General features: G+C 31.7%; 8 protein-coding genes across 22 annotated transcripts; 3 read left to right on the top strand and 5 right to left on the bottom strand.

The window, feature by feature from the left end:
- Positions 1–982: 982 nt before the first annotated feature.
- LOC122531410 (mitochondrial import receptor subunit TOM22 homolog) lies at positions 983–2,378 on the bottom strand. 2 transcript variants are annotated; one of them, XR_006307267.1, is made up of 5 exons: positions 2,238–2,378; positions 2,055–2,152; positions 1,740–1,845; positions 1,380–1,637; positions 983–1,333 (listed from the first exon to the last, which is right to left on the bottom strand). XR_006307267.1 is itself a non-coding variant. In XM_043659319.1 (4 exons), exons 1-4 carry the CDS (start codon positions 2,254–2,256, stop codon positions 1,432–1,434), a joined length of 429 nt encoding a protein of 142 aa, XP_043515254.1. In that variant the 5' UTR covers positions 2,257–2,378; the 3' UTR covers positions 983–1,431. The 2 variants fall into 2 exon arrangements, 1 of the variants encoding a protein (XP_043515254.1); XM_043659319.1 differs by having other exon boundaries at positions 983–1,637.
- Positions 2,379–2,561: 183 nt separating this feature from the next.
- LOC122531393 (protein flightless-1) lies at positions 2,562–9,060 on the top strand. 5 transcript variants are annotated; one of them, XM_043659266.1, is made up of 23 exons: positions 2,562–2,761; positions 2,972–3,100; positions 3,165–3,275; positions 3,418–3,656; positions 3,721–3,882; positions 3,957–4,177; positions 4,253–4,469; positions 4,622–4,863; positions 4,942–5,030; positions 5,108–5,178; positions 5,275–5,521; positions 5,632–5,817; positions 5,908–6,222; positions 6,306–6,478; positions 6,582–6,708; positions 6,816–6,938; positions 7,056–7,259; positions 7,360–7,481; positions 7,708–7,959; positions 8,069–8,195; positions 8,267–8,449; positions 8,540–8,653; positions 8,772–9,060. In XM_043659266.1, exons 2-23 carry the CDS (start codon positions 3,038–3,040, stop codon positions 8,904–8,906), a joined length of 3,723 nt encoding a protein of 1,240 aa, XP_043515201.1. In that variant the 5' UTR covers positions 2,562–2,761; positions 2,972–3,037; the 3' UTR covers positions 8,907–9,060. The 5 variants fall into 5 exon arrangements, with proteins under 5 accessions (XP_043515201.1, XP_043515202.1, XP_043515204.1 ...); XM_043659267.1 differs by lacking the exon at positions 2,562–2,761 and having other exon boundaries at positions 5,911–6,222; XM_043659269.1 differs by lacking the exon at positions 2,562–2,761 and having other exon boundaries at positions 2,975–3,100; positions 3,165–3,289.
- A 450-nt stretch (positions 9,061–9,510) lies between these two features.
- Positions 9,511–11,087, bottom strand: LOC122531412 (essential MCU regulator, mitochondrial). Of its 7 annotated transcripts, XM_043659328.1 has the most exons (3): positions 10,450–10,772; positions 9,845–10,152; positions 9,511–9,620 (listed from the first exon to the last, which is right to left on the bottom strand). In XM_043659328.1, the coding sequence occupies exon 2, from the start codon at positions 10,121–10,123 to the stop codon at positions 9,851–9,853; it is 273 nt and encodes a 90-aa protein (XP_043515263.1). In that variant the 5' UTR covers positions 10,124–10,152; positions 10,450–10,772; the 3' UTR covers positions 9,511–9,620; positions 9,845–9,850. The 7 variants fall into 7 exon arrangements, with proteins under 7 accessions (XP_043515263.1, XP_043515262.1, XP_043515260.1 ...); XM_043659327.1 differs by lacking the exon at positions 10,450–10,772 and adding an exon at positions 11,066–11,087 and having other exon boundaries at positions 9,511–10,152; XM_043659325.1 differs by lacking the exon at positions 10,450–10,772 and adding an exon at positions 10,813–10,960 and having other exon boundaries at positions 9,511–10,152.
- Positions 11,088–12,593: 1,506 nt separating this feature from the next.
- Positions 12,594–14,599, bottom strand: LOC122531400 (SAP30-binding protein). Of its 3 annotated transcripts, XR_006307263.1 has the most exons (3): positions 14,269–14,599; positions 13,693–13,813; positions 13,480–13,619 (listed from the first exon to the last, which is right to left on the bottom strand). XR_006307263.1 is itself a non-coding variant. In XM_043659286.1 (2 exons), the coding sequence occupies exon 2, from the start codon at positions 13,631–13,633 to the stop codon at positions 12,641–12,643; it is 993 nt and encodes a 330-aa protein (XP_043515221.1). In that variant the 5' UTR covers positions 13,634–13,813; positions 14,269–14,598; the 3' UTR covers positions 12,594–12,640. The 3 variants fall into 3 exon arrangements, 2 of the variants coding, with proteins under 2 accessions (XP_043515221.1, XP_043515222.1); XM_043659286.1 differs by having other exon boundaries at positions 12,594–13,813; positions 14,269–14,598; XM_043659287.1 differs by having other exon boundaries at positions 12,594–13,813; positions 14,339–14,598.
- Positions 14,600–15,126: 527 nt separating this feature from the next.
- Positions 15,127–17,266, top strand: LOC122531395 (serine--tRNA ligase, cytoplasmic). The gene is made up of 5 exons (XM_043659278.1): positions 15,127–15,805; positions 15,904–16,188; positions 16,269–16,490; positions 16,560–16,816; positions 16,924–17,266. Exons 1-5 carry the CDS (start codon positions 15,344–15,346, stop codon positions 17,183–17,185), a joined length of 1,488 nt encoding a protein of 495 aa, XP_043515213.1. The 5' UTR covers positions 15,127–15,343; the 3' UTR covers positions 17,186–17,266.
- Positions 17,267–17,362: 96 nt separating this feature from the next.
- LOC122531403 (dnaJ homolog subfamily C member 17) lies at positions 17,363–19,324 on the bottom strand. Of its 2 annotated transcripts, XM_043659291.1 has the most exons (8): positions 19,227–19,324; positions 18,881–19,142; positions 18,610–18,738; positions 18,367–18,534; positions 18,085–18,300; positions 17,901–17,981; positions 17,683–17,817; positions 17,363–17,574 (listed from the first exon to the last, which is right to left on the bottom strand). In XM_043659291.1, the coding sequence occupies exons 2-8, from the start codon at positions 18,947–18,949 to the stop codon at positions 17,458–17,460; spliced, it is 915 nt and encodes a 304-aa protein (XP_043515226.1). In that variant the 5' UTR covers positions 18,950–19,142; positions 19,227–19,324; the 3' UTR covers positions 17,363–17,457. The 2 variants fall into 2 exon arrangements, with proteins under 2 accessions (XP_043515226.1, XP_043515224.1); XM_043659289.1 differs by having other exon boundaries at positions 18,881–19,259.
- A 69-nt stretch (positions 19,325–19,393) lies between these two features.
- On the top strand, positions 19,394–21,500 carry LOC122531398 (2-oxoisovalerate dehydrogenase subunit alpha, mitochondrial). The gene is made up of 8 exons (XM_043659280.1): positions 19,394–19,543; positions 19,618–19,815; positions 19,905–20,100; positions 20,173–20,334; positions 20,403–20,547; positions 20,660–20,863; positions 20,937–21,200; positions 21,280–21,500. The coding sequence occupies exons 1-8, from the start codon at positions 19,460–19,462 to the stop codon at positions 21,356–21,358; spliced, it is 1,332 nt and encodes a 443-aa protein (XP_043515215.1). The 5' UTR covers positions 19,394–19,459; the 3' UTR covers positions 21,359–21,500.
- LOC122531408 (39S ribosomal protein L17, mitochondrial) lies at positions 21,424–22,383 on the bottom strand. Its single transcript, XM_043659311.1, has 3 exons — positions 21,998–22,383; positions 21,704–21,914; positions 21,424–21,627 (listed from the first exon to the last, which is right to left on the bottom strand). The coding sequence occupies exons 1-3, from the start codon at positions 22,193–22,195 to the stop codon at positions 21,494–21,496; spliced, it is 543 nt and encodes a 180-aa protein (XP_043515246.1). The 5' UTR covers positions 22,196–22,383; the 3' UTR covers positions 21,424–21,493.
- Positions 22,384–22,609: the final 226 nt, after the last annotated feature.

Genomic DNA, 22,609 nt, shown 5'->3' with positions numbered 1-22,609 from the left:
GTTTTATTAATTTAATAGTGTTTTAAATACTGTTAGTTATGTCTACTGTCTATTTAAAACTTTGAATAATTATCTTTTTCTCTTTTTCTTCGATAAAAATAACAGGACAAGCGTCAACAGGACAGGAACCACTAACAGTATCAAGAAGATGCCAGCGAAAATGCCCATGAGAATGGCAAAGGATTATCAGCATATAGAGAGAAGAGCTGCAAGGGTAGCAGAGTGGGACGATGTGTTTATATTGACGCCGAGATAAGCGTGGAGCGAAATGCTACATTCTTCTCAATATGTTTGTTTTTTTTGCAACGATAACAACTTGCCTAAAGCAAAACAGATTAACCAGCAAAATATTTGAACAAAAAATTCTACTAAAAGCAAATTTATTAAATAAAACAAAATTGTGAAAAAAGGACTTCTGACTGTTTTTCTTTACATTATTTCAGTAAATATTTCGAATAAAATTTTATTCGAAATTTTATTCAAATAATACCCAACTCTGGGCGAAATTCTGTAGCTAACCATTCTTCTCAAAATTTCTTCGAGAAAGCAGCAAAAACTTGTGCTTGTAGAAAATTAACGTCACATATTGGCATATTAATGTCAACTAAATCAACATTTATAGTATATATATATATATATATATATATACTATATAGTAACTTTTTAAAATGTTAATTTAATTTATAGCCCTACTGTATCATTTTGCATCTGGTAAAACAAAAGGCCAATTACAGAACAGTGTTACTACCAGTACACTCTGGATCGTTATTAGCTATTGTTTGATTCAAACACTAATTAGGCATGGCTGTCCTGATTATTATCTATGTGTATACACAGATACAAATACTGTGCACTGATGAAAATACAAAGACAATTAGTTGACAATTGTAAACGATCATCTACGTATATTTTCCTGAACGTTATAACGTCCTACGCAGCATTGTATTTATATTGTACACATAATAGTAAGAGAACGCTGAAAAACATTTTTCACTATACATTTATTCAACGTCTTATAATACAATAACATTTTCGATACCTTACGAGTGCTAACGTTACACGAGAATTTAATAGTTTTATTGATAAATATGCACTATGTATATAGTGGTAATACAATTTCACTATTTTATAACAAGGTTAGGTATTGCTATGCTAAATATGACATGGTAAAATGTAATTTATAAAATGGGTACAATTTATAAAAAAAAAACAAGAATAAGTAGATATTATTTTTAAATTTGGTTTAATTTGTTTCGTTCTTCTATGTATCGCTTAGATTTTTATAACGAATAATATATGATAACGTTATGGATGTAGATGCCAGTGAGATATTAGAATAAATTGAAGCTATTATACTAATATAAATATAAACAGTGAACGGAACAGCCAACTTATGGTAATTTGAATGCATTGCTGATGGTATTATTGCTATTATTGCTGAACTGGTGGAGCCATTGGAAGACTCGAAGCATTTACGCTTGACATGGCTTTGCTAGGTCCCAACAAAACTTGTTTCTGTTGCGTGCGTTGTGCCTCTTCCATTTGTACTCGTTCTATTTCGAACAATATAGGTGCAAATAAAATAGCAGATGAACTGAAGAATATCCATGCTGCTGAACATGAATATGCATATAATCCTACCAAAACGACAAAAATATATCATTTATTTAAAATATATTCAATAAAATGTAACATTATGATATTAAAGATAATAGATGGCAAAATTAAGGAATACAGACCTTTCATACAATTGCATAAACAAGTACCGACATTATATCCCAAATTACGTACTTCTTCCGGAAACATTTCCGTGAGACCCAATAATCTTTCTGCCAAACTTTCATCCTAAAAACAAACTCGGAGATTGCATTTCTCATAATGAAAATTTGATATAATTAAGCTGCAACACGGAAAACACTATCCGTAAATAATAAAATATTGGTTAACTTCTAAAGATTAAATATAATTGTTGTCGATAAAGTAATAATGTGTAATAACATGGAGCTTTTTTTATTTATAAAATTAATACGTAATCATATATCGAAATGGAATACCTCTTCGTCGTCCTCGTCATCAGGAAGAAGCGATTTCACCTCGGGAGAATGTGCGTCGCTACTACCCATGCCGCTGTCCAATTGATCTACTTCTTCGACTGAAGTCATATGAGAAAACAACTGACGATTGACAAACGAATGAACGATGTTCTTTATTTTTACGAATAAAGATTTAAAATTCACCTTCTTCTACTCTGGACATTGTAAGTTGAGATAAATATCGTATGTGTGGAAATTCACGCCGGTGTAAAGTAGATACGGGACAACTCTGATTTCGCTATCGTCATAAAAGTTTCTAAATTGCATGTACTATGGCGCATGTTCACACGATTATCCAAAAAAATCCCTAGATAATGTTTAAAGTATAGATTTCTATATAATTACCAAGAATGTATAAATCCATCGTATATTTCAAATTATATTTTCATAAATTTGTAAAAAATAAGAGCCAGAATAAAAAAAGTAAGATAACTAATTTAACAGAGAAATATATAAAATAATACATACGTCTGTCTGTCTGTCTGTCTGTCTTTCTTTCTTTCTTTCTTTCTTTTCCCCAACTCCCCTCTCATTTTCTCGCTTGTGTTGTACACTGTTACACAAACTAAACTGTATGTCGTCGGATTTTTTTGATAAAAGTTCGTGTCATCAGCAATATTTCATAATTCGACTAGCACATAAATGATATTGTCATTTGTCTTGCAAAGGTAATTCTCTGAAAGTAAAATTCTTAAAAATGTCAGTAAATATTTTTGCGTTAGAAGTTGTTCAAGAAAATCTGATATTTTTTTAGTATTTTTCGCAATTTTATTTTTAATACACATTTTTCGTTTATTTAATGCTCAAAGTTGTATTTAAACAAATTTCCTGTATATATTCTTTTTATATATTTTACCGATAATATTAATGGGTTATAGATTTACAAGCGTCTAATGCAACATAGATATTTTTAAAGTTACAAAAACGTCTCAAATTTGAACGAAATGGCGAACACGGGAGTGTTACCCTTTGTACGTGGGATTGATTTTAGCAACAATGACTTTGGTGTAAGTGTAGTTCTTCGTATGTGTAGTTCTTTAAGAAATGTGTACAATTGTTACAATTTTATAGGATGGCAAATTTCCCGAATCTGTACGCTTAATGACTGGTATACAATGGCTGAAATTGAACGAGACCAACTTGACCGAGATTCCAGAAGAAATGGGCAAACTATTGAAGCTGGTAAAACTGTCTGCGTATGGACGTTTATTTTTTAATTGTGCACAAAATTCGGAATGAAGCTGTCGTGATTGAGGTTCTTATTGATAATTTGATAAAATGTAACTAATGAAAATTAAATCCTTTTTCTTTCTTCTTCTAACAGGAACATCTTTCGTTAGTTAAGAACAAAGTGGAACGCTTGTACGGAGAATTAACTGAACTCTGTTGTCTTCGAACGTTGAACATAAGACGCAATAACGTTAAATCAAGTGGTATTCCAGCAGAGTTATTTCATCTGGAAGAATTAACTACGTTGGATTTGAGTTATAATAATTTGAAGGAAGTACCAGAAGGTTTGGAGAGAGCTCGATCTTTGCTAAATCTGAATTTAAGTCACAATCAGTGAGTATTACGTGTATCAATTGTGCACGCATAATCGCTAATAATGTTACTATGGTCCTTTCAGTATTGAGACAATTCCAAATACATTATTCATTCATTTAACTGATTTGCTATTTCTGGATCTTAGTAATAATAAGTTGGAAACATTACCACCGCAAACTCGCCGCTTAGCAAATTTACAGACTTTAAACTTGAATCATAATCCATTAGGACACTTTCAATTAAGGTATAGAAACAAGATCGATATGACAAAAATGTTGCTGATTTTTCAAAGAAGCTAACCTCTTTATTTCTATTCAGACAATTACCATCTTTGATGAATTTAATAGCTCTACAGATGCGTGATACGCAAAGGACATTGAACAATATTCCATCGAGTTTGGAGACCTTGACAAATCTGCAAGAACTTGATTTGTCGCAAAATAATTTACCTCGGGTACCAGACGCGCTTTATTCTTTGTTAAACTTGCGTCGCTTGAATCTAAGTGATAATCAAATAACTGAATTGTCAACAGCAATTGGTAAATTTATCGTGTTACACAATCTCTTGTCAGTGTATGCACGATCAACATCTAGAACTTCTATTTTTATTTCAGAGCTTTGGACAAAATTGGAAACATTAAATATCTGTCGTAATAAATTAACCACGATACCTGCCTCTCTCTGTAAAATCGTTACTCTCAGGAGATTATATTTAAATGATAATCAATTAGATTTTGATGGTATTCCTTCAGGCATTGGCAAACTATCGTCGTTGCAAGTATTTTCAGCAGCTAATAATCGTTTAGAAATGATACCCGAAGGTTTATGCAGGTATATTTATTAACTGTCCTTTTCTAATGCGTCTGTAAAACGAATTAATAGAAAGAAAACTAAGAACATAATTAAATCATATAAGAAAACTAAGAACATAATTTTTCATAAATATCGCGAGCATCGTAAATGTATGTATTTCTTTTTTTCAGATGTGGATCGTTAAAGAAATTAATACTATCCTCTAATCGACTGATTACCGTACCAGACGCTATACATCTTCTCAACGATCTGGAACAACTCGATTTGAGAGATAATCCGAATTTAGTAATGCCACCAAAACCAATGGAAGTTCAAAAAGGTTCTGGCATAGAATTTTATAACATTGATTTTTCTTTACAACATCAATTACGACTTGCTGGCGCCAACGTTCCTACGCCTGTTCAAACTTCTGGTAAGTCTATCTTTGCTGATAATATCTATAACGGTGATTTGTATTGAGCAATTATAAATATACCATGTCTACTTTTAGGTAGCAAGGATCCGATAGCTCGCAAAATGAGATTAAGAAGAAGACGAGACCAAGAAGAGGCTGATCAAGATCAAGCTAAGATATTAAAGGTATGTCATCAAAAAAAATAAACAAAAAAACAGAGAATCGTTCGAATCGTTTAATTTTCTGTCATTTTGTTCTTTAGGGTATGAAGGATATAGCAAAGGAAAAAAATAAAGACAAAGAATGTGAAGAATCGAAAGCAGAATCGTTAAAGTAGGCGCGAAATATGTATTGTGATAATTCATTGTTCTATTTGTTATTTGACGATTTATGAATCGCTTTTCTTTTTTTTATCTTGCTTCTTTCAAGACCCAAACGATGGGATGAAACTCTAGAAAAACCACCATTGGATTATTCTGAATTTTTTGACGAAGATGCTGGTCAGGTTCCTGGTTTATCTGTATGGGAGATAGAGAATTTTTTACCCAATGAAATAGAAGAGGTGGCACATGGAAAGTTTTACGAAGGTGATTGCTACATCGTTTTAAAAACCGAAATGGATGAAGCTGGTTCCCTAGTTTGGGCAATTTATTTCTGGATAGGGGAAAAAGCTACGGTGAGTTTGCTTTGAAAGAATTGACATTGTGCGCGGTACACGATGTAATATCAGGCAAACGAGTCTTCGTGAAATGTGTGTCACGTTTCTTAAGTCGATGTATTTTATAGTTGGACAAAAGAGCTTGTGCTGCGATTCATGCGGTAAACCTACGTAACTACTTGGGTGCACAGTGTCGTACTATTAGAGAAGAACAAGGCGAAGAATCCGATGAATTTCTAATGTTGTTCGAGTCTGGCATTACGTACATTGAAGGAGGTCGCACCTCGTCCGGTTTTTACACTGTCGAAGATACGGTTTGTATCACTGTATCAAATATATATTCTTACTTCACTTCTTTATTTTATTGCTGCTTAATTATTATATTGTTATTCGATTGTCGCTAGCAGCCATCGATAACACGATTGTATAGGGTACATGCTGCCGGTGCTTCGATCCATTTAGAACCGGTTCCTGTTCGTTTTGATTCTTTGGATCCGGGATTCGTGTTCGTCCTGGATACTGGCATCAAGATTTTCATATGGTATGGCAAAAAAGCGAAAAGTACGTTGAAGTCAAAAGCCAGATTAATGGCCGAGAAGATTAATAAAAACGAAAGGAAAAATAAAGCAGAAATTATAACGGAAATTATGAATACGGAATCGGACGATTTTTTGTTGTGTTTAAATGTCAAAGATGTTTCTCACGTGCCAACGATTACTGTAAGTTGAATTATTTTCATAAAATGACCACACCCTCGGAAATATACTCCATATAAATCTTGTTTTGATCATTTTCGTTGTAGGAACGTGAAGATGCAAATTTTATACCGCTTACGCCACGTCTGTATCAAGTACAACTTGGCATGGGTTATTTGGAATTGCCACAGATTGAAGTACCTCATGGGAAATTAATCAACACACTTTTAAACAATCGCAACGTTTACATATTGGATTGTCATGTAGATGTTTATGTTTGGTACATACTCAAAACGTCTAATGTAATTACGAAATCTGAACAACGTGAAATTACAATGTGTACATTTCAATTATTGTGTGTGTATGTGTGTGTATATGTGTAGGTTCGGTAAAAAATCTACGAGGTTAGTACGAGCAGCGGCTGTTAAACTTTCCCAAGAGCTGTTTAACATGATAGAACGACCAGAGTATGCAATGGTAACTAGGTTGCAAGAAGGAACTGAATCACAGGTATGATAAAATTTGACAAACATTGAGAAAGTTAAAGGGATTTGGTAGATTATATCAATTGAGAGAGAGAGAAAGTTTATAACGATACCTTCCTTTTTTCTATCTAGATCTTCAAATCAAAATTTGCTGGGTGGGACGAAGTTATAGCAGTTGATTTTACTAGAACTGCAGAGTCAGTCGCGAAAACTGGTGCAGATCTAACTAAATGGGCGAAACAACAAGAAACAAAGGTACATGAAATAAATAATTCGACAATAACGACACGAGCCTCCTCCCCCTCTTCCTCTTTCCCTTTCCCTTTCCCTACCTTATCACTTCAAACTAGTAAATTAGTTTTATTTTGACAGGCTGATCTAGCTGCGCTCTTCATGCCGAGACAACCGCCTATGTCGTTTACTGAAGCTCAACAATTAATGTCAGAATGGAACGATGATTTAGAGGCTATGGAAGCGTTAGTTTTAGAAGGAAAAAAATTTGTACGATTGCCAGAAGAAGAATTGGGACATTTTTACAGTGGTGATTGTTACGTGTTTTTATGTCGTTATTGGATGGTACGTAATAATTTATGTACTTTTTAATTGTATATGTTTGGGTAATTTACTTTAACACTCGTGATACGATATATTTTTGTATTTGATTGCATCACCTTAGCCATTAGATACGACAGAAAATGAGGATGGCGATGAGCAATTCGAAGAGGATTATCAGTGTACAGTGTATTTTTGGCAAGGTAGAGACGCCGGAAACATGGGATGGCTGACATTTACATTCAGGTGAAGCCAGGAAAATTATCATTTGATTTATTATTAATTATACACGAATAGTTAACACATCTATGTCCGGAAACTTAAAAATGCAGTTTTTATCGTAAAATATCGGATGTAACACCTTGGACGTAAATGTGTTAACGTTTTAATTAACGCAATTTAAAGTCCGAAATAGTTAGGGGCGTGAATAATCGTATCGATAGAATATTGACAGTAAGAATTTTATTTTTAGTTTACAGAAAAAATTTAAATCTTTATTTGGCGAAAATTTAGAAGTTGTTAGAACTCATCAACAACAAGAAAATTTAAAGTTCTTGGCTTACTTCAAAAGAAAATTTATTGTTCATCATGGTAAGCGTAAACAGCCTAAAGCTTCTGGTAGTAACAAAGTTGAATTTTACCACTTAAGAAGTAATGGAAGTGCATTGTGCACCAGACTGATACAAATACCGGCTGATTCTACGTTACTGAACTCTTCGTTTTGGTACGATCGTTGAGATAACTATTTTTCCTCCTTCTTTTCACTTTTCAATGAAAATTATTTATTTTACCGATACTTGTACTCAACTATATGTGAATATTTTATTCCGTAGTTATATTTTAAATGTTCCATTCAATAACGACGACGAAACAGGAATAGTATACGCCTGGATTGGTTCCAAAGCAGACAGTGAGGAAGCACGTTTAATTCAAGAAATCGCCGAAGAAATGTTTAATAATGTATGTTTGTCATATATTGCATGATATTTGTTTCAATTTGAAAAGCTATAATCTACAAATGAAATTAATAGCCATGGATAAGTTTACAAGTTTTAAACGAAGGTGAAGAGCCGGACAATTTCTTTTGGGTAGCTCTTGGTGGAAAAAAACCGTACGACACCGATGCAGAATATATGAATTATACGAGACTGTTCAGATGTTCAAACGAAAAAGGATATTTTACGATCAGCGAAAAATGCACTGATTTTTGTCAGGTATACGATAAATTTACTAACTTAGTTTATATTGGTAAGAATCAAGTTAAATGTCTGTAACAGACTTAAAATCAATTGATACTGTTTTAGGATGATTTAGCGGATGATGATATTATGATACTCGATAATGGCGAACAAGTATTTTTGTGGTTAGGCAGTCGATGTTCGGAAGTAGAAATTAAATTGGCATATAAGTCTGCTCAGGTAAAAATCTATCAGATAAATAGTAAAAATATTTAATTTTGGAAATTTTTGAATGAAAAGAAATAATTTTAAAGAACTATAAAATACATTTAATTGCGGTACTTGCGTCAAATTTTAGGTATATATCCAACATTTACGAGTAAAACAGCCAGACAGACCACGTAAATTGTACTTAACAGCGAAAGGAAAAGAATCTCGAAGATTTACCAAATGCTTTCATGGTTGGAGTTTGCACAAAAGACCACCTCAGTAAAATATTTAATGCAATATACAAAAAATTGTAAAATCTATGTTATTAATAGACTGCGAAATTTTTTGCATTTAAAAAAAATTGAAGTATGAAAAATGGATGCAAATGCAAATAATATGTAATAATATATAAAATATTTAAAATACAATGCTTCTTTTAAATGAGACAAATTAAATTTTTACTCCGATTTCATTTTTTAAATTAATTTCAGAAAAATATAATTTTATAAAATCACGCAAATAGTTATTAGTGGCTATTAACAATGCAAATTTGTTAAATTAATACGGACAGAAAAATGAAGCAACTTTCCAATATCAAAGAATATTGTGATTCTTGAAAATTTCATTAAAAACTCGGAACTTACTTTCTTATATTATGTTTATTTTCGAATTTATAGCAATTTATCTGAAGCAGTATTTACAAAGTATTTGCACGTTTGTAATACCTAGGTATATGCATTTGCTATATATATATTTAATGGGAATATTTTGAGACATGTACATACTTGCAAGTATGTACAAAATCTATTTGTTTTTTAACAAAGATTAGTAACAACATAGATACTGTTTGATTTTGTGTACGTTCAATTCTAAAAAATAGAATCAAAAACTGCATATAATTGATTTTATAGTAAGTCAGAACTGTATATGTAAAACGTGCTGTCCAAAGATCAGACACGTTACACCATTTTATATCTTCCCATAAATTGTCACAGATCTTGAAACAGAAAACGATATGTAAAAATGAAGCCTATTTTCCTCGCGAAAAAAGATTAAACAATAGCATCGTACGATATATAACTATCGAGGAACTAGGAAGAACGTGTTTATACAAAGATATTTTAAGGACACGTAAAAAGGTTGATTAAGGCCTTGTGTGAAAAGCATAAGTTAGGTAAACTAGGACTAGATTGGAGTTTTGCCTTCAAGTAAAGTGCGTACCGTAAATTAATCGTCGTCGTCGTCATCGTCCGAAGGTACAAATAGTTCTTTTTCTTCGAGAAAATTAGCTATCATTTTGCTTAAATTAGTTCCTATGATCAATCCTGTTACGACGCCGGAAATAACACGCAAAAAGCCGAAACGTATTCTTTTTGGTTCTGGTAGAATAGCACCCGAAGGTGTTGTTGTTCTTGGTCGAAAATGTAACTTCGTTTCTCCATCAATTCTCCTTAGATTTCTGATAGTTTGGAGTGCGATAGATGTACGTTGCAGTGCCATTTTTCAATTTCAATGATACTGAACAAGCACTGAAAATAGTAATACAAGTATACTATTTATGAAGTTATAAAAGAAATAATAATAATAATAATAATAATAATAATAATAACAACATCAACAAGAAATAACGCAATTATTGCATAGACAATAAATGAGAGTACACAACTGTAACGTTGTTCGTATATTGGTCCATAACAAAAATTTTCACCTACGGTTACAATTTTGCAAGTGTTATAAACTTTAGCGTTAATAAATAAAAATGAAACACTCTTAACCTCTTTGATGAATTCAAAATATCAACTGGAAAGCTCTTAATAAACACACACACGCACACAACTCCATACCCACACACACACCGTATTTTAATTAGATGTAGGCCCGATGAAATGTTGATAATAGAAGTAACGGCTCAAAACATGATCGCTGTCATAAATAACACGGACAATACAGCGAGCAGTTAAAGATCAGATGTTACTTTATTGTATGCGTTCACAGCACGCATGCGAATAATACAAAGTGTCACACCATGTTTGTTGAACTGATAGTGATAAATATAAAATCATTAACCGAATACGCAATGAGCCTGACGTTAAATGAGACTGTTTCAAAATATGAAATACCAATCTGAAAAAATCTGAATGTTTTTAACATCTACGATTTGCTATATAATAAATAGAGAAATTATGTACATTCAATTCAATCGTCGAAAGCGATAAAATCAGTAGCGTATAAGTTATTATATATAAAATGATCTTCATTTATTGAACTGTCAAAACAAAGTGTCGCATTATATATGTAACTGAGAACGGTAGATTACAGCTTGTCATTCAGTATGTCCGATTTAATGTAATAGTGGAATATATATATTTAATAACGAAAGTATTTACATACTCGTTATTTTTTTATAAATTGCCTTCCATAAAAAATGTAGAAAAAACTTACATGTGTCTTGTAAAAAGTTTTAGAAAAAAATGGTTTTAAAATTGAGTAAGTCAATAACTTAAAGCAGATCGTACAATCATTAAATGAATTTTTTAAAAATTGCCTCATGCTGCCATAGTTTGCAAAGTCATTTGAATCCGAAAAACGCTAATTTGCAACTTAACTTTAAAATTTCATGAAATCGTAACATGTATTGAATAATAGTTTTGACGTAATCTTTCGACGTGATAATTGGTGATAAAACTTCGTATACAGATAATCAGAAAATACAGGAACAATAAGAAATAGATAATAGATAAAGATCGACGTAGAAAATACGGTTTCGAATTATCACATACATATGTTTAATTTAATTAAATTTAATTATATTTTATTCACTTCTGATCCAAGTGAAATTATCGATCCATATTTTCGCCCGTTTCTGTCAATTCGCTTAAATACATGTTCAAAATATAAATACATACAAAGTATATACATACCTGATCCATTTTAAAATCTTGAAAAGAGACTAAATGTACATATATAATTTTCGTTGTTTTACTCAAGTAAAGGACATTGGATTTCTAAATATACAAATCTTTCGTATAAAAGTATCACTAATAATCATTTATTTTAATTTACAAGAAATTAAATCAATTCTAATTCTTGATAAAATCATCAAATGAACTTGTTCGTTACAATTATAATTACAAATGATTTTTTAGCTCTTAATTTTAATGGAAAAGGATTCAATTGATTAAGTTTGTTGTCACAATGGCAGCACATGTTACAATGTACATATTTTACATAGTACTTGGGGGAGGAGTCGATTAATAAAATAAAAATACTTGTTCTCTCTTTCTCATTAACCAGTAGCATTATTAATTAGATATCTATAAATATGCATATTCACAAAAAAGAACAAATTTCTTTCATAATAAATGTTATCGTTGTTTTTATTTTTCTCCTTTGAAAATTGTATTTTTCTTCGATCTATCTAGGTATTGTTAATAGAGAAAAACATCACAAAAAAAAGCATAAATATAAAAATATGTATTTTAAAAATTTCTGATGTTTTAAAAAGAAAGAAAGCACAAAGGAACTCAATGTAACGATTGTATTAATCAATCAAGACATTTAATCTTTCTTTTTTAATTTTCATTCTTATTTCTCTCTTTCACACATACACACACATGCACGCACGCGCAAACTCCTTCCCCCTCCTTCCCTCCTCCCTCTCTCTCATAATTTTCGATTGAAAGCTGTCGTTTAATTAACAAATCCTCATTGACAACAACTCTGACATTAATTGCTCTAGGAATATACTTTCAAAATAGTTTGTCCCGTTACATGTAAAATTAAATGCCAAATTATTAAATTCAATAAAACCAATAATAGTAAAATCTGACAAACCAATCTTATGGATAATACATGTGACCGTGTGAATGTGTGATTGCAAGTTGCACGAGTTTACATTATATTCACATTCTCATGCGAAATTCGCTGTGGTATCATTTTGTATACGGAAAGTTAAATGAAGAGTGAAGTGTTGCTTTCTCGAAAAACGTAATATTTACAAATGATTTACAGGGTATGTTACAGTCTTTTCTTTGGTAAAGATCCAAAAGCAGATATTACCGTTGCTTTGGTGCCAGTTGCAGATGATGTTAAAGTGGTAAGAGTTGGTTGAGATAACAGCACAGTTGGCTTTATCGAGGCAGTAGCTCCGGTTGCAACTTGATCCCATTTACTTTTTCTTTTTTTAGCATCGTCTTCCGTTGTATTCGAATTATTGGGCCGCTTAGCAGTACCAGAAACGATTTCGATTTTTGTTTTCTCCTTCCTAGCCTTTTCGAGTTTATCCATTTTTGCCTTCTGGACTTTGGCAAGCTCCTCGTAATAGGAATCTTTACCCCATTTAAACGGATCGAATCTATCTGGAGGATAATTAGTACCCAATTCATTGATGCTACAAAATTGAATGAGTTTTTCATAAATAGATGGATTTCTGAAATCCTTCCTTTGTTGTATGACTTTATTCATATCTAAACCGCCGCTCTCCATTTTCCTAAAAAGTTTTGTTATCTTTTCTTGTAGTTCCACGGGACATTGTCCTGGTGGCTCTGGTGGTATGATAACGCCATAGGGATCCACCTCGCTATCTGAAACTAACTGTTCTCCTTGACAAGAGGGAGAGCATTCCATAATCGAGGAGGGCCTTCCATTTTCAAAAGGCTGTCCGTCGATCTGTGTTTGTACCACTCCCTCGTCATCGGAGACTATTGTATCGTCAAAATATGAAACCAATCTCTGCACCTTAGATATCACATCTGTTACTAAGGTGGGCGCGTTCGACAAATCGTTACTAGACTTGCCACCGACGTTGGGAGCAACAACGGGACTATTTGAGGCTGATGTGCCAGATTTGGGACTGGTGAAAGCCTGGGGCTGACCGACTTGGGCATTATGCGGGGCGGCCCCCTGGGGAGTGTTCGAATTCTCCTGAAGGTCGTCTTCCACCCCGTCTTCGCCCTCCGAGTCGGTATAGGTGGCCGTGAGAGATGCCAGAGCAACACTTTGTACAGACATGGTTAGTTGGCTTTGAGTGTCCGCCGTACTACCAAGCAATATTTTGTGTTGGAACTCACCGGTCTAGCGTAGAGCTGTTTGCCTTTTAGCTGTGGGACATTTATGTATGTAAATATGCCTTATATATGAACATTAACTATGTCCCAATGTTTTGTTGGAATGTTTGTTACTATATCAAATCTGAAACAAGAATTTCAAATATGTATATAACTCATTGCACGATCGTTAGATTGTACTTTTAAGTAAATAATACATATATAAAATTCTATGAATTTATATACGTATGTATGCTAATTTCTTAGAAAGAAAAGAGAAAAAGGAAAAACAAGAAAAGATATGAGAGTGAGAGTGAGAGTGAGAGTGAGAGTGAGAGAGAGAGAGAGAGAGAGAGAGAGAGAGAGAAAGAGAGAGAGAGAGCAAAGGAGATGAAGGAGAAAAAGTAACAAATGTTTTGCATACGCGAATGTATTATTAAATGTATTAAACTCAAATAGCTCTATCGATACTTTTGTAATAACTTTGTAAATTATTATTTTACTTTCTAAAGGATACACTTCGAGTTAATTCCACCAACTGACAAGCGTGTTAGGTTATGTCATTAATGTTCGAAATTTTGTGCGATAGCCACAACTAACCTGACTATTCGAATCCACAAATTTTCTGCTTACACTATACCTGATTTTCTATTCATTACGCTAAACTTACGACGTCCTATCTTTCTGCCAATTGATATTTCCTTGATTGAAAAACTTGAACGTTATCAGTGCACACAGTCTTGAATCCTAACTTCTTCAACCTTTTTCACAAATCTTGCTAATGCGCACGCGCAAGTCAGTGAAATATATATACACCATACACATGCAGTGCTAATAACGAAAGATTAAAAAAAGATTTTGAACATAATTCTGAACTTTGATAGCTACGTACATAGCTCCTTTTGTTATTTATTCTCATTACGATGGTTCCTTTTTTGTTGTTTTTTTCCTTTTTTAATAAAATATAAATTACAAAGTTAAATTAACGTCATCAACTTTTATGGATCGTAATCGTGCGCATTGTCAATTCGCAATGCTTCAAGTCTTCTATTTTCAATGATTGCAAAATAAATTACATTTGCTGAAATTAATGAAATAAAAATTAACGTAACATTAGCTATCAAATATGTACGTACATCTTGCGATTATAAAAATCAGTTACTGTTAATTAATGTTTGTTTCTTATTCGTAATTTAACGATTTTATTCTTTTATATCTCTTATTTCGTTTATCAAATAATAAATGTTCATTTATCTGAAAAATTTAGTGAATATTCAGAGAGCATAATGTTCCGCATATTTGTATAAAAAATTTCATTATTCTCGCTCGATAGAGAACAATAATAAAATTATTTGACTTTGTTAAAAAAAGTGATTTTAATACGAGTGAAAAAAAAATATCTTGAATAAAATGTTATGTCAAGCATATTGTAAGAAATTATTTATTTAAATTTTATAGTTGTAGATTTAATTCGAATGATATACATATACATAGAGAGTGATACAAATAACCAATACGTCTGCAGTTAGGTAGCGTATGTATAGTGAGTGGTGGTGAATTAGAGGATAAGCTTTTTACTGACACATGCATACTTAGGTAGTGCAGCATATATTGAGTCCACGTGTAATTGAATGAAAATTCAAGAAAACATTCTATAACTTTACCGCTGTTAATCATGGTATTGGATTTAGATCTGTTTCGAAAAGACAAAGGATTTGATCCAGATAAAGTGCGAGAAAATCAGAAAAAACGGTTCAAAGATGTAAATTTGGTTGACACGGTGATCGAAAAGGATAAAATTTGGCGTCAGCTGCGACACAAAGCTGACAATTTAAATAAATTTAAAAATGTGTGCAGTAAAGAGATAGGAGAGAAAATGAAAAAAAAGGAAGCAGTCGACGGTGATGACAGTGTTTCAAAAGACATTCTTGAAAACCTGGAAAATTTATCGCCTAATAACCTGAAATCCTTAACTGTTGCACAAATAAAAACTGTTCGTAGTTTCATCGACGATGCTATTCGAACAAATGATAAAAATTTAGTCCTAACTGAATTGGAAAGAAATCGTGCCCTTAAAGAAATAGGAAACATATTGCACGAGTCTGTACCAATTAGCAATGACGAAGAGGAAAATAAAGTATAAAATTTGAAGCGATAAGCTTTCTGTTCCTTTCTTTTATCGTATATTATGAATTATATAAAAAATTATAGAAAAATTATTGCTTTTAATTGTAGGTGGAGAGAACATGCGGAGATTGTACGCAACGAAAGAAATACTCTCACGTTGATTTAATACATATGATAGATGGTATAGATGGAGAACGTGGCACTAGCGTTTCAGGTGGACGTGGTTATTTTTTAATAGGACCGGCAGTTTTTTTGCAGCATGCTTTAATTCAATTAGCTCTCAGGCAATTACAAGTAAAAGGTTACAAGCCACTTTACACTCCGTTCTTTATGCGTAAAGATGTTATGCAAGAAGTGGCGCAATTATCACAATTCGATGAAGAATTATACAAGGTATAGCATTGACAATTATATAAACGAATTGTACAAATATATAAACGATATTGATCCCCGTTAAAATTTTATTTATTTAGGTAACTGGTAAAGGTAGCGAGCGCAATGATGACAAGGAAATTGAAGAAAAATATTTGATTGCCACGTCTGAACAACCAATTGCTGCGTTTCATAGAAACGAATGGATCCCTGAAAATATTTTACCAATTAAATATGCAGGATTATCTACATGTTTTAGACAAGAAGTTGGATCTCATGGGCGTGATACCAGAGGCATTTTCAGAGTTCATCAGTTTGAAAAAGTAATTGATTTTTACATTTTTTTCTGTTTCTTTTAAGAGATACAAGTTGAACTCGTACACGAATAATAGGTGGAGCAATTCTGTTTAACATCACCGTATGACGATAAATCTTGGCGAATGATGGAAGAAATGATTTCAAATGCAGAAGAATTTTATAAAATTCTGGAAATTCCTTATCGCATAGTGAACATAGTATCGGGTGCATTGAACAATGCTGCTTCAAAGAAATTAGACTTGGAAGCGTGGTTTCCAGGATCGAATGCTTTTCGCGAACTTGTCTCGTGCAGCAATTGCTTGGATTATCAAGCAAGACGTTTACTCGTTAGGTAATAAGCTGGGCACAATAAATTATAGAAAATATTTTATTATTACTGTTGTTATCTCTAATTATTATTGTACATTGTTGTTATAAAACAAAATCAATATGTTCTAGATATGGTCAAACTAAAAAAATGAATGCTAATACAGATTATGTTCATATGTTAAACGCAACGATGTGTGCGGTTACTCGTGTTATATGTGCAATTTTGGAAGTACATCAAACTGATACCGGTATCAAAATACCAAAAGTTCTTGCACAATTCATGCCGGCAGAATATGAAAATGAAATTCCGTTCGTTAAACCGGCACCTATCGATGAAACAGATATGAAAAAACAAAAGAAGCAAAAAGAACGGAAAAATATCGTTACTTGAGTAATTGAAATGAATTTAGCCACAATTTAAATGCTATAAATCTCAAATTTAATGCTAATGAAAAATAAACTAGACTATCGCTAAGATTTTTTTAATTAATTATACAAAAACACACAACGTTCGCAAATTACTTATTTTAACAATATATATAATAGATATAAACAACATAATTCGTATGCCTATGATTATATAATTTTGGTATTCAGATGTATATTGTAGCAATTTGCATAATAAACACTCAACAGTAATATAATCAATATATAAATATTTAATCAAGTACTTTCCGTTACGTTCGTCTTTCCTGAGGATCTTTTTCTTTCTTCAGCTTTTTTTAAATTACTCAATACAGAGTGTTCAAATTGTTCAATATCCAACGTGGTTTGATTTACCTAACGTGTAATATTTATACTCAATGTGAAATGTGAAATACGTAATAGATGTCAGAGTAAAAAAATAAATATTGTTTGTTATTGTTTTCTACTATTCCCTAGACTTACCATATGCTTTGTACAAGTAATATCATTGCAAACAGTTCCTGTGGTACAAATATTTGATTTTTTCTCTTCTTTCCACAATTGTTGAAGCTTGAGCGGATTCTGTACTAAACCAACTTCACAACTTAGTGCCATTTCCTGGTAAAAATATATAATTTCAATAAATAAACAAATGAAGAGGAGAAATACATGTCTTTCTAATGTTAGAATGTTCTACTTACTGCGTCATTTCGTTTTTGATATTCTATTACTGCTCTGCCCTTTTTACTGGTAGAAATTACAAGGGCAATTATTTTTCCATACTGAAAAAGATTTGTATTAGTAAAGCGATTTCAAAAGATGCACTATGCTTATGGTATCCTGTTATGAAAACATTTTAAAAACCGTTTTAGTAATAAGTTCTACCTTTGAGAAAATTTGATGTAACGTATGATAATCATATTCATCGTTACTAGTTTGACTTTTACAAGATTTCCATTTTACTTTTAATCTGTAACAATCGCTATTAATTTCTGATTCACTGCAAAATGCATTTGATTGCTTTTCAAAGCGTTTTTTCATAAGTGCTATTTCTTCTTGCAGTTGTCTTGATCCCTCTTTTTGCAATCGTTCTATTTCAGCCTGCAATGATAAAACTGCACTGGTAATTGATACAAGATGGATAAACCTGATAGAAAAAATTGATACCTGTAATTTGTCTTTGTCGCTTTTAAAGTTAGAATCTGTATTCAAAGACTCTTTGTAAGCATTTTCTCGTGCTTCCAAATCTTCTTTTAACTTTTTACGTTTTGAATCAAATTCTTTAGCGCGTAATTTTGCTTGATATTTGGCATTAACAACTTTGTCATAAGCTGCCTTATTTTGTAAAAATAAAATGTGTTAACAATAGAAACAATAAGAAATTGGATACGTGAATAATCTTGTAGTTACCCGAGCAGATGTATCAGTGAGAATTTCCAATGCTCGTGACAACTTGTGAAATAATTCAGTTGCTTTTGGATTATTTGGATTTTTGTCAGGATGACAAGACAGAGCTTTCTTACGATATCCCTTCTTAATCTGGAATGATACGATACGTTAAACAAAAAATCATAATATCCGATAAACTCAAATTCAAAAAATTTTCTATTACATTGCCTCGTATAATATATAAAAACATAAAATGATATATAGGTTAATAACACGTAAAAAAATATAATACCTCTTGAGTGGAAGCTGTTCTTTCCACACCAATTAATTCATACAGATCTGAATCCATCCAGGAATCCATTTTTTTTCAAAATTCTATTTATACAATGTTTTATTTTGCCGAATATTCAATTTTTAAGCAGGTTAAGTTCATATCAATATTCAACCCAATGTTTGTTTCTCACAATAAAATATGATGTATAACTATTTTTACATGGCAAACAATCTTTATGTCAAATTTTGATTATTTATTTGTATAAAAATGTTTTTAATTTCTGTCAGAATAAAAATTATAAAAATTAATCGCCATCGTCAATTGTAACATCGCTGAATACTTTTCATCACTAAACGATACATACTTTCATACACCATAATGAAATAATCTGTTTCATATCATTAATAAGCTTACTGTTAGTTTAGTAAATATCGTGTATTCAATGAAAATGAAGGTTTGTCTTTTTCCCTCCTACTATCTTTATTCCTCCTTTTTTCTCCATTTATGCGCACGCGTGTTGTACACATTGTTACGTAAATTTTCAAATAAAAACGACACTTGATAATCATTGTGACAAAGCCTTGAATATTATCAAAAATGATTGTTCGTAAAAGAATGATTGAAAAAATTCTTTTTAAATATGGGAAACGAATATATTTTAAAGATGCGTTACTACGACAAGTAAGTATATAGAAAATATAATATATACTGTGGAAATGAAATGAAACGTAATCTTTCTTATTCCTCTAAATTAGACACAACGACAGTTTCATGATACAACTACCAATGCTAAAATTGATACCATTGGTACAAAAAATCCTTCGTTTTTAGGAATACAAGCTGTATTTACCGGTGAATTAAGAATTATTGACGAACAATGTTACGATCCTTTATCCATATTTAGAATTTTAAATTCGTCACATAAACATGTACAATTACCAGAGGATTTCAAGGTTTGCACAATTAATTTTTATTAATATTGTACGCGAATAGTTTTTTTTTGTCAATTTTTGAACCGTATGTTCTTCTTTTTCTATTTAAGTTAGACGAAAATATTTTGATTAAAATATATCGTAAAATGATAACGCTAAATATAATGGATAAAATCCTCTATGAATCTCAACGACAAGGACGTATATCGTTTTACATGACTAGTACAGGAGAAGAGGCAATACAGATTGGTTCTGCAGCTGCTGTTACATTGGAAGACGTTATATATGCTCAATATCGTGAAGCAGGTATAAATATTGACCCATTTAATTAATAATTCAAAGTGATTACGTATAGTTTATTATAAAATAATTTTGTAGGTGTTTTGTTATGGCGTGGACACTCTGTCGCAGACTTCATGAATCAATGTTATGGTAATTGCAAAGATGCTTCAAAGGGAAGGCAAATGCCTGTTCATTATGGATCAAAAAAATTGAATTATGTTACTATTTCGTCTCCTTTAACGACGCAACTACCTCAAGGTATTGCAGTTTCTTACTGCTTCAAACTATACGACAATTTTTTTCAATAACTCAACAGAACTCTTTAGCTGTAGGTACAGCTTATGCACTCAAGCAATCTAAAAAAAATGCATGTGCAATTTGTTACTTTGGTGAAGGAGCTGCTAGTGAAGGAGATGCTCATGCAGCTTTCAATTTCGCTGCTACTTTGGAGTGCCCAATCATTTTTATATGGTAACTGTTCGTTGGATAAAAAGGAATATATAAACATATGTGTATATATATTGAAAAAAAGAAGAAAGAGGAAAAAGGAAAAAGCGGTTTGACAGCATTTTCTGTTTTTTAGTCGAAATAATGGTTATGCAATCTCGACTCCTACTCGAGAACAGTTTAAAGGTGATGGGATTGCAGCGAGAGGACCAGCATACGGGATACCAACAATTCGTGTAGATGGTAACGACGTTCTTGCTATGTACTATGCAACAAAAGTTGCTCGTGAATTTTGTATTCGGAGCAAGAAACCCTTTTTAATCGAAGCTATGACTTATCGGTATACAAAAGCATATTTGTTTAGAATATTTCATGTTGAGTAGTTTTTTTTTTTTACTTGCTATATATTTTAGAATCGGTCATCATAGTACTTCCGATGACAGTACTGCATATCGATCCAGTGATGAAATAGCCTATTGGACTCGTTATATGCCAATAATTAGATATCGTAGTTACTTGGAATCGGTTGGTTTGTGGTCTGAGCAACGAGATATAGAGTTAAAGAAACGCATAAAAAATTCCGTTTTGCTTGCTTTTACGGAAGCAGAAAAGGAACATAAAGCATGCTGGAAAGAGCTATTTACAGATGTATATCGTACAATGCCAAAGCATATAAGGTTTTTTGTTTATTTTTTCATTAGAATGGCAATATATTGTTCTTTGAAATATTTTAAAAATGCATTTTTTTAATTTCAGTAAACAAATGTATTCTATGGAGAAACACGTTGTGGAGTTTCACAAACATTATCCCTTGCACTTTTTTAAACGAGCTTAATGATAACGAATTTAACAAATAAATTCAATAAAATTAAATAAATAATAATAGCACTTTAAATTAACTATATTTATAACTTTTTGTCGATATTATATATTTTTTATATTGTTTGATAATAAAACATTTATATGCATTCTAAAAATTCATGTTAGCAGCTATTTCTTTATACTTCTCCATCCTGTATTCTTTCCTAGCTGCATCGAGCAATATATTGTGAAGTAAATTATGCTGATGTGGATTAGATTGTTCTACAGTGGGATATATATTTCCTACAATTACAAATATATGTTGATTAATTTAAGTTGTAAATCTCTTTTAAATTCATGAATGATCTGTGATAAACACCTTTCAATTCTAAGATAGCTCTTTTGTATGCGTATCCGGGATATATACATGGTGCGTTATGAAGCTTTGTAAACGAAGTTGTATAATTTTGATATCTTGGTACAAGTACTTTGAAAAGTTTATGGACAAGTTGTTTTTCTTTTATCCAGAAATTTGCTAATTCCATTGTTTCTCCGTGTTCTGGACCGTGACGTAAAGCTTCTGATATTAACTATAATGCAGAGAAAATATTATAAAACATTATAACGTATAATATAATGCAATGCTCGTTGAGAATAGTTTACACAAACTCACTCGTTCAACATAACCTCTTGTTTCATCTGCTCTTGCGTAATTTAGCTCGATCCTCTCGTATTTAATTACAGCAGTTAATGTTTTTTTAATTTTTCGCAATCTCCCTTCTGGACCATCTACATTTTTTAATTTGCGTGGTTTTGATCCGACATTGTACCTTAATCTAGAAACTAATTTTTCAATCTTTGCCTGATTCATTTTTCTTAGTTGTGTTGGATGGTAGTTTCCACTTTTAATGCGTAATTTTTTAAAATTAATGTATTATTTGTTACTATAAAGGCTATTATGCAATTTTTGTTTAATCAATTTAATGATGAGTTTTATTCTGTTACTAAAAAATAGACATTGATACTTTGACTCGAAGCATTCGTTTACTTTAGGCCGTAGTCGTAGTGGTGTCGCTGTTAATCTAAATTTTACTTTGTAAAAAACTGGTGTTGACTTCAAAATTCACGAAAATTTGAAACTTAGTAAATTATTTATGAAATTTTTCGAATAAATATCAGTCCTTTTTATATACTGGAATAATTTTTTAAGAATAATTAATTTTTAATTAAATAATAATTTGTTAATTAATAATTAATGTATGATGATGTGTAATCAGTTCAAAGT

The sequence above is a fragment of the Frieseomelitta varia genome, unplaced genomic scaffold (genome assembly GCF_011392965.1).
Source record: "Frieseomelitta varia isolate USP_RPSP 00005682 unplaced genomic scaffold, Fvar_1.2 scaffold_398, whole genome shotgun sequence".
Classification (NCBI taxonomy): domain Eukaryota; kingdom Metazoa; phylum Arthropoda; class Insecta; order Hymenoptera; family Apidae; genus Frieseomelitta; species Frieseomelitta varia.
This window is presented reverse-complemented; position numbering and strand designations above follow the sequence as displayed.